Source organism: Thunnus albacares, chromosome 14 (assembly GCF_914725855.1).
Source record: "Thunnus albacares chromosome 14, fThuAlb1.1, whole genome shotgun sequence".
Lineage (NCBI taxonomy): Eukaryota > Metazoa > Chordata > Actinopteri > Scombriformes > Scombridae > Thunnus > Thunnus albacares.
The window spans coordinates 30,687,803-30,697,500 of NC_058119.1; the positions used below are offsets into that span (position 1 = coordinate 30,687,803).

General features: G+C 46.6%; 1 protein-coding gene across 1 annotated transcript in view; it reads left to right on the forward strand.

Annotated features, from left to right (window-relative positions):
* Positions 1 to 54: 54 nt before the first annotated feature.
* The window catches only part of prkn (parkin RBR E3 ubiquitin protein ligase), an 11,403-nt gene continuing 1,759 nt past the window's right edge, over positions 55 to 9,698 (forward strand). The window contains exons 1-10 of the mRNA XM_044372205.1: positions 55 to 165; positions 1,419 to 1,582; positions 2,841 to 3,120; positions 3,440 to 3,555; positions 3,650 to 3,733; positions 3,845 to 3,960; positions 5,514 to 5,650; positions 6,757 to 6,818; positions 7,321 to 7,551; positions 8,966 to 9,083. Of these exons, the coding sequence (XP_044228140.1) occupies positions 159 to 165; positions 1,419 to 1,582; positions 2,841 to 3,120; positions 3,440 to 3,555; positions 3,650 to 3,733; positions 3,845 to 3,960; positions 5,514 to 5,650; positions 6,757 to 6,818; positions 7,321 to 7,551; positions 8,966 to 9,083 (1,315 nt within the window). The 5' untranslated portion in view covers positions 55 to 158. The remainder of the gene's footprint in view (positions 166 to 1,418; positions 1,583 to 2,840; positions 3,121 to 3,439; positions 3,556 to 3,649; positions 3,734 to 3,844; positions 3,961 to 5,513; positions 5,651 to 6,756; positions 6,819 to 7,320; positions 7,552 to 8,965; positions 9,084 to 9,698) is intronic.

A 9,698-nucleotide genomic window follows, 5' to 3' on the forward strand; every position in this document is an offset into this window, starting at 1 on the left:
GTTTTCAATAAAGTAAAGAAAATATAACGATGACGATTTACAAGGTGACGTCAGTACCGTCTGTGTGCGCAGCGGGACTACAGTACCCAGAGTGCACCGCGGCCGGCGGACTGTAAACACACATGATGGAGTCTCTGAGCTGAAGGACGAACAGGCAGATGATCGGTGAGTTCAGCTGACTGTCTGCGTGAGAACGAGACAGTTCGATTAGTGATCAAACCGATCAATACGTCACGTTACTGTCACCTGATCCATGTCTGATATCTGGGCTCATGATCGATAACTGTAATAAGTGCTCCTCATGTCGAGCCTGCTGACTGAAGTCCCGAAGTGTGATGCTGTTTTAACTCGTGAGAACAAAATAATGTACTATAAATTCATATGTGTGAAATATTTAACCTTTTATTAATGACTCATAATCGTTAATAACTGCAGGCCTGATGACTCATCAAGCACTGTGACTATTAAACAATTAATTACTCTTTACAACTTATTACTAAATCTCCTTCTGGGTGAGGCTACGAGACTAAAAGGTAAAATAGCTCATTGAATGTTTCAGTAGGATCAAGTAAAACATCTGTAACATCTGTAACAGAACCACAACAAATATTATAAAGCTGTAAAAGACTGAAACTGAATTCACACTGGACACACGACCAGACAGATGTTTAGAGTCAGACAGATGTGTAGAGTCAGACTGATGTTTAGAGTCAGAGATGTGTAGAGTCAGACAGATGTTTAGAGTCAGACAGATGTGTAGAGTCAGACAGATGTGTAGAGTCAGACAGATGTTTAGAGTCAGAGATGTGTAGAGTCAGACAGATGTTTAGAGTCAGACAGATGTGTAGAGTCAGACAGGCTGAGCTTTACAGACCTTCCATGATTATGAATCACTTTCTGATAAGTCATCAGGTCTGCAGTTATATTTAATACGCCATTAATGAAAATAATTCAAGTCTGCATGTTAATAAATTGTTAAATAATGGATTTCCTTTCTTGCTTTTTGTGGAAGAGCAGCAAGAATTTCATTGTGTGACAATCTGAGGTGAAAATCAAACTCTCCGTTATGGAGGCCGTGTGTTAGAGATGTACATGAATTTATAGTAAATTATCTTGTTCGCACAACATAATAACTTGTTGCGTATGAGCCGGTAGATCTGCTCTCACTTTGTTTACGTTATTAAAACTTTCATCATTTTAACTGGTAACCTGCAGGACTGGAGTTTGAGTCCCAGTTATCATATTTTAATAGAACATAAAGTCACCTGATCAGGTTATTTTAGGCAGCGTGTGAAACTTTTTTAATCATTACAAGAGACAATCTTCTTCTTCTTTGGTGTCCCTCCAGCTGTAGCGTCTAGCCTAACCTAGCTCACCTGTGACTTAAATCACATGTGTGTGTGTGTGTGTGTCCGCAGTGTTTGTGCGGTATAACCTGGGGCCGGGTGTGGCCGTGGAGCTGCAGGAGGAGGCGAGCGTGGCCGAGCTGAAGGAGGTGGTGGGGAGTCAGCAGGGAGTCCGACCGGAGCAGCTCAGGGTTCTGTTCGCTGGGAGGGAGCTGCAGAGCGCCGCCACACTGCAGGTGAGTCAAAGCTGCAGGTGAGTCAAAGCTGCAGGTGAGTTAGAGGCTGCAGGTGAGTTAGAGGCTGCAGGTGAGTTAGAGGCTGCAGGTGAGTCAGAGGCTGCAGGTGAGTTAGAGGCTGCAGGTGAGTCAAAGCTGCAGGTGAGTTAGAGGCTGCAGGTGAGTCAAAGCTGCAGGTGAGCCAGAGGCTGCAGGTGAGTTAGAGGCTGCAGGTGAGTCAGAGGCTGCAGGTGAGTTAGAGGCTGCAGGTGAGTCAAAGCTGCAGGTGAGTTAGAGGCTGCAGGTGAGTCAAAGCTGCAGGTGAGTCAGAGGCTGCAGGTGAGTTAGAGGCTGCAGGTGAGTCAGAGGCTGCAGGTGAGTTAGAGGCTGCAGGTGAGTCAAAGCTGCAGGTGAGTTAGAGGCTGCAGGTGAGTCAAAGCTGCAGGTGAGTCAGAGGCTGCAGGTGAGTTAGAGGCTGCAGGTGAGTCAAAGCTGCAGGTGAGTTAGAGGCTGCAGGTGAGTCAAAGCTGCAGGTGAGTTAGAGGCTGCAGGTGAGTCAGAGGCTGCAGGTGAGTCAAAGCTGCAGGTGAGTTAGAGGCTGCAGGTGAGTCAAAGCTGCAGGTGAGTCAGAGGCTGCAGGTGAGTCAGAGGCTGCAGGTGAGTCAGAGGCTGCAGGTGAGTCAGAGGCTGCAGGTGAGTCAGAGGCTGCAGGTGAGTTAGAGGCTGCAGGTGAGTCAAAGCTGCAGGTGAGTCAGAGGCTGCAGGTGAGTTAGAGGCTGCAGGTGAGTCAGAGGCTGCAGTGACGGTAGGAGAGGAGGAGCACAGGGAGAAAGAGATTACTGAATGGAGGAGTCATCGCCTCCTCTTGTCAACTCCTCCTGTCATATTAATTATAAATTCCTGTCCTCCCCTCCTCCTCTTCCTCCTTTTCTCCTCCCCTCCTATCCTCCTCTTCTCCTCCTCCTCTCCTCTTCCTCCTTCTCTCCTCCTCTGCTATTCTCCTCCTCTCCTCCTCTCCTCCTCCTCATCTTCTCCTCCTCTCTGTCTCCTCCTCCTCTTCTCTTCCTCCTCCTCCTCTCCTCTTCTTCTTCTCCTGTCCTCTTCCTCTCCTTTTCCTCCAATCCTCCATTCTCTCCTCCTCTCCTCTTCTCCTCCTCCTCTCTTCCTCCACCTCCTCACCTTTTCCTCCTCCTCTACTCCTCTTCTCCTCCTCTCCTCTTCTTACTCCTCCTCTCCTCCTCCTCCTCCTCTTCCTCTCCTCTTCTCCTCCTCCTGTCAGGGTTGTGACCTCCCGGAGCAGAGTACCGTCCATGTGGTCCTCCCTCCATCAGGTTCCTCCTCCTCCCAGCTGCTCCTCCTGCAGGAGCGCCTGGCTCGGGGCGGGGAGGAGGAGCAGGACAGTCTGACCAGGCTGGACCTCAGCTCCTCACGCCTCCCCTCCACCTCCTCCGGCCTGGCGGTGATCCTGGAGGGGAGCGATGGAGGAGGAGCAGAGGAGGTGACAGAGGAAGTGACAGAGGAGGCCACAGTGGTGGTGACAGAGGAGGCGCAGGCTGCAGGTATGTGAAGTCTGAAAAGTCAGTGAAGGACTGTGAAGGTTGTCAGTAGTACATTTATCAGTAGTAGTACTCTGACTGTGTACTGTGTGTAATGTGTGTACTGTGTGTACTGTGTGTACTGTGTGTAATGTGTGTAATGTGTGTACTGTGTGTACTGTGTGTAATGTGTGTAATATGTGTACTATGTGTACTGTGTGTAATATGTGTAATGTGTGTAATGTGTGTACTGTGTGTAATGTGTGTAATGTGTGTAATATGTGTAATGTGTGTACTGTGTGTAATGTGTGTACTGTGTGTACTGTGTGTACTGTGTGTACAGGACGGCGTCCCTGCAGTACTTTCTTTGTGTTCTGTAAGAGCTGCCGGTCGGTCCAACCAGGAAAACTGAGAGTTCGCTGCAGAAGCTGCAAACAGTCGACGCTCACACTCAGCAGGGTGAGTTTCTGTGTGTGTGTGTGTGTGTGTGTGTTTATTTGACGATGATGATGATGAAGGTGAGAGCGTCAAATGTCTTCACTGTCTGTTTCAGGGTCCGTCCTGTTGGGATGACGTTCTCCTCCCCGGTTGTATCCATGGCATTTGTCAATCAGAAGGTTGTCAAGGCAACCAAGCGGTAAGAAGGCGAGGATAATATGTTTGTTATGGGTGTCTCTTAATGAGTGGCATTCTGGGAGATGTAGTTCCTCCACTGTGTGTGTGTGTGTGTGTGTGTGTGTGTGTTCAGGAGTTCTACATGAAGTGTGCGTCCCATCCGACCTCAGATGACGACCTCTCTGTTGCCCTCGACCTCATCATGACCAACATCAGAGACGTCCCCTGCATCGCCTGCACCGACGTCATGTACCTGTCTCTCTCTGTCTCTACCCGTCTCTCTCTGTCTCTACCTGTCTCTCTCTGTCTCTACCTGTCTCTCTCTCTGTCTCTACCTGTCTCTCTCTCTGTCTCTACCTGTCTCTCTCTGTCTCTACCTGTCTCTCTCTGTCTCTACCTGTCTCTCTCTATCTCTACCAGTCTCTCTCTGTCTCTACCTGTCTCTACCTGTCTCTCTCTGTCTCTACCAGTCTCTCTCTGTCTCTACCTGTCTCTCTCTGTCTCTACCTGTCTGTCTCTGTCTCTACCTGTCTCTACCTGTCTCTCTCTGTCTCTACCAGTCTCTCTCTGTCTCTACCTGTCTCTCTCTGTCTCTACCAGTCTCTCTCTGTCTCTACCTGTCTCTCTCTGTCTCTACCCGTCTCTCTCTGTCTCTACCTGTCTCTCTCTGTCTCTACCTGTCAAATTCATATTCAAATTCAAATAAGCTTTATTGGCATGACGGATCAGAAATCTACATTGCCAAAGCAGTACAGAAAATTATAAACTGTCTCTCTCTCTCTCTACCTGTCTCTCTCTCTCTACCTGTCTCTCTCTCTCACCTGTCTGTCTGTCTCCACCTGTCTCTCTCTGTCTCTCTCTACCTGTCTCTCTCTCTTACCTGTCTGTCTGTCTCTACCTGTCTCTCTCTCTCACCTGTCTGTCTGTCTCCACCTGTCTCTCTCTGTCTCTCTCTACCTGTCTCTCTCTCTACCTGTCTCTCTCTGTCTCTACCTGTCTCTCTCTCTACCTGTCTCTCTGTCTCTACCTGTCTCTCTCTCTACCTGTCTCTCTGTCTCTACCTGTCTCTCTGTCTCTACCTGTCTGTCTCTCTCTACCTGTCTCTCTGTCTCTACCTGTCTCTCTCTGTCTCTACCTGTCTCTCTTTCTCACCTGTCTGTCTGTCTCTACCTGTCTGTCTCTCTGTCTCTACCTGTCTCTCTGTCTCTACCTGTCTCTCTCTGTCTCTACCTGTCTCTCTCTGTCTCTACCTGTCTGTCTCTCTCTACCTGTCTCTCTCTGTCTCTACCTGTCTCTCTCTCTCACCTGTCTGTCTGTCTCTACCTGTCTCTCTGTCTCTACCTGTCTGTCTCTCTCTACCTGTCTTTCTGTCTCTACCTGTCTCTCTCTCTACCTGTCTCTCTCTGTCTCTACCTGTCTGTCTCTCTCTACCTGTCTCTCTGTCTCTACCTGTCTCTCTCTCTACCTGTCTCTCTCTGTCTCTACCTGTCTGTCTCTCTCTACCTGTCTCTCTGTCTCTACCTGTCTCTCTGTCTCTACCTGTCTCTCTCTGTCTCTACCTGTCTGTCTCTCCCTACCTGTCTCTCTGTCTCTACCTGTCTCTCTGTCTCTACCTGTCTCTCTCTGTCTCTACCTGTCTGTCTGTCTCTACCTGTCTCTCTGCCTCTACCTGTCTCTCTCTGTCTCTACCTGTCTCTCTCTGTCTCTACCTGTCTCTCTGTCTCTACCTGTCTCTCTCTGTCTCTACCTGTCTCTCTCTGGCTCTACCTGTCTCTCTCTGGCTCTACCTGTCTGTCTCTCAGGGACGTCGTCCTGGTCTTCCAGTGTCCGGAGCGTCATGTGATCTGTCTTGATTGTTTCCGTCGTTATTGTCAGACTCGACTAGACGAGCGTCAGTTTGTTCATCATCCTGTGATTGGCTACTCACTGCCGTGTGCAGGTAAGACTGAGTGTGTGTGTGTGTGTGTGTGTGTGTGTGTGTGTGTGTGTGTGTGTGTGTGTGTGTGTGTGTGTGTGTGTATAAAGGAGAGACTCAGAGTTCCAGGAATATAAGATTCTGATCATTACGGATGTCAGAAAAATACTGAAAAAGGTTCATATTAATGTATTTTGTCTCTTCTGTTATTGTTCTAATTATTGATCAGTTTTGGAACTACAGTTCCCATAATGCTTTGGGGGATATAAACAGCACGTATAATGTTGCCGTGGATTCAATGTGTTTGCTATGTGCTACAACTTATCGCCAATATTTGTTCACATTTAGTCAACTAGTCTCCATTAAAAGTCCTGTGAATCAGCTGTTAGCAGTTTGTAACATGATGTTCAGACAACGATCACTGATCACTGTGATGATTCTCAGGCTGGTTCTGAAGTTATAGAGATCCTCTTTCCCTCTATGATTTCTAAACAGATTTATGGATGTTTATTTATGATAATATCCTCATCAAGTGTAAGTCACACTGAATCTATGTGTTTCATGTCTGTATGTTCAGATTTTACTGGGTCATGACTCAAAGGAATATGAGACTTTTGCAAACAGTGGCTCGTGTTTCTCCCTCTGAGGAGACGCCTCACAGTTTGAAAACCTCAGCAGGAGAGAAACAGCAGCTGAGTCGCTGCTTCAGTCACAAACATCACAAGAAAATCTCTGTGCTACCTCATGAGATCACTTGGCTACCAGTAAAGTCACATGACTAGTAACGTTCAGTCAGACTTTGTCACAGTTATGATGGATATTCTATCAGAGTCACATGACTGCACGGATGGAAACACATTAATCCTCATCACACACACACACACACATACTGCTGCATCACTGAGTTCATCAGCTGCTTATTAATTAACATGTGTAACAACGTTCAGCCATTAGAAACCAGTCAGCTGACGACTGCGTTAGCATGTTAGCATGCTGCTAGCCGATGTGATCAAGACGGTAAATAAATTCAGTTCCAGGTGAGACTTCAGGCTGGTCGTCATGTGACAGCTGCAGTAAATCCATATCATGTATGATTATGTATTTATGTTTGATGTCTGTTTATTCCTCAGCTGGCTGTACAGACTCTCTCGTTAAAGAGCTGCATCATTTCAGGATTTTAGGGGACGACCAGGTGAGAAACGCATCACAGCTGCTGTCTGACTGTATAATTATATATATATATATATATATATATATATATATATATATATATGTGTGTGTGTGTGTGTGTGTGTGTGTGTGTAATACATGTATATATATGTGTGTGTGTGTGTGTATATAATACATGTATATATGTGTGTGTGTGTGTGTGTGTGTGTGTGTGTGTGTGTGTGTGTGTGTGTATATAATACATGTATATATATGTGTGTGTGTGTGTGTATGTAATACATGTATATATATGTGTGTGTGTGTGTGTGTATATATAATACATGTATATATATGTGTGTGTGTGTATAATACATGTATATATATGTGTGTGTGTGTATAATACATGTATATATATATATGTGTGTGTGTGTATAATACATGTATATATATGTGTGTGTGTGTATAATACATGTATATATGTGATGCAGTGTCTTCCTGCTGCATCATGTCTCACAGTAAACAGATCTGGGGTCTGTGTTTTTCAGTATGGGCGGTACCTGCAGTTTGGGGCGGAGCAGTGCCTGCTGGTGATTGGAGGAATCATGTGTCCGTCACCTGGCTGTGGGGCGGGGCTTCTCCCACCTGCTGACAGCAGGAGGGTGGAGTGTGACAGGCAGCTGGGCTGTGGGTTTATCTTCTGCAGAGACTGCAGGGAGGAATACCATGATGGCGGCTGTCAGACTGCACCGTCACCGCGCACAGGTGTAGCCTCACAGGTGAGCAACCAATCACAGAGCTTCCTGGTGTTTATGTCTCTGTGACTGAGTGTGAATCAGAAACTGTGCAACTCTGGATATTTTAATATTTATTAGAAATATGTTAAGCTTTGATAGTTTGTTTCTTGACCTTGTCTGTGTAAAATCGTGATTTAATGAATATTTTCTCTTTGTGTAACTCAAAACTACAGACATTGTGTTTAATATGAAGGGACAGAAGTCAGTTTATATCTGGTCAACAAAACTATCATCCACTGTTAATCAGCTTCAAGCCCACTCATGCACCTCCTGCACGTCTGCATGGCCAAATGGAGTGCAGCAGAGGAAACCTGATGATATAATAATTATAATAATAATTAAAGCTGCAAGCAGCGATGATCGGACCCTCACGCCCGTGCGTACGTCGTGTCGGACGCAGTCGAAGGGCTTCAGTCACAGGCATGTAGATGTCTCCAGACCCCGGCTGTTTTCATTTAGTGAAAGAGGAAGGTTAACATGCTTGCCTGCTGCTGGGGCTGCTTCATTGAATGTGGTAGGGGGCGCTATGGAGCCAGTTTACATCACTGACTAAATATTATCATGTAGACGTGTTCAGGCCTGGACTGTTTCTCAAATGTCAAGTTTCAGTCAGATCCGACCATGTTCACTAAAGTTATAGCAATTTCGTCTGTCATGGCGAAACATCAAAACTCAACGCCACGCCACGTCCACACGCTTCAATGATAACTAAATCTTTTGATAACTTTTGATCACACACTAGTGTAGATGACACACACTGGTCTTGAAGTCGTTACGATGAATTCTGTAGGAGGAGTTCATACACACATTCAAAGTAAAAAGCTTCCACACAGGATGCACCTGTACTTCCTCGTCTCCTCTGAGACACATGAAGTAACTCCTCCTCTCCTCTTCCTCCTCTCCTCTCTCCTCTCTCTCCTCTCTCCTCTCTCCTCTCTCTCCTCTCTCCTCTCTCCTCTCTCCTCTCCTCTCTCCTCTCTCCTCTCTCTCCTCTCTCCTCTCTCCTCTCCTTCTCTCTCCTCTCCTTCTCTCTCCTCTCTCTCCTCTCTCCTCTCTCCTCTCCTTCTCTCTCCTCTCTCTCCTCTCCTCTCTCCTCTCTCTCCTCTCTCCTCTCTCCTCTCTCTCCTCTCTCCTCTCTCCTCTCTCCTCTCCTCTCTCCTCTCTCCTCTCTCTCCTCTCTCCTCTCTCCTCTCCTTCTCTCTCCTCTCCTTCTCTCTCGTCTCTCTCCTCTCCTCTCTCCTCTCTCCTCTCTCCTCTCTCCTCTCCTCTCTCCTCTCTCCTCTCTCTCCTCTCTCCTCTCTCCTCTCCTTCTCTCTCCTCTCCTTCTCTCTCCTCTCTCTCCTCTCCTCTCTCCTCTCTCTCCTCTCCTCTCCTCCCTACTCTGCTGCTCTCTCAGGGTTTTGTGGTGGAGGAGGAGGCGTCTCTCAGAGGGAGGTGGGATCGAGCCTCTCTGCTCCTCATTGAGGAGTCGACTAAACGTTGTCCTGAATGTTCGGTTCCTGTGGAGAGAAACGGTAAAAGCAGATATTGAGTAGTGAAGTGTGAGCAGCTGCAGGTTCCTGGAGGGTTTTTATTTATTCTGCTTTCACATTTTTAATGTTTCTTTAAACGATCTCCTCGATGTTACTGAACACAGAAACTCTCCTGGATGATGTAACTGTAGTATAAGTTTATTATTTACACTTTATTTCTGACAAATCAAGTTTTTTCTGTCAGTTTGGTGGACGTCTTTAAATACTACAATACCCATGAGCCTCAGCTGCTGTTGCTATGGAGACGAAGCCAGTCAGAGGTGAATCAAAGTGACCCAGAAATTAAAAGTTTGATCTTTAGCTTCAGCTCACCGTGATTGGATATTTCTCACTGAAATGCATCTTGGGAGTCGTAGTTGATTTCTCTCCTTTAGGTTTATATGTCCACACGTTTGTAGCTTCGACTTTTTTATCAAAGAACCAGATATTTTCCGACACAGTCGTTCAACTCTTGTTCTTATGATTCAGCCAGAAGAGTTTCATGTTGATCCAAACTGTAGCAGAGAGAACTGAGAGTCGCTAACCATGTCTAGACTTTTACTGCAGGAACCAGGAGCGCCTGACATATCTCTTCACACCTGTATAGACACTCAGCGA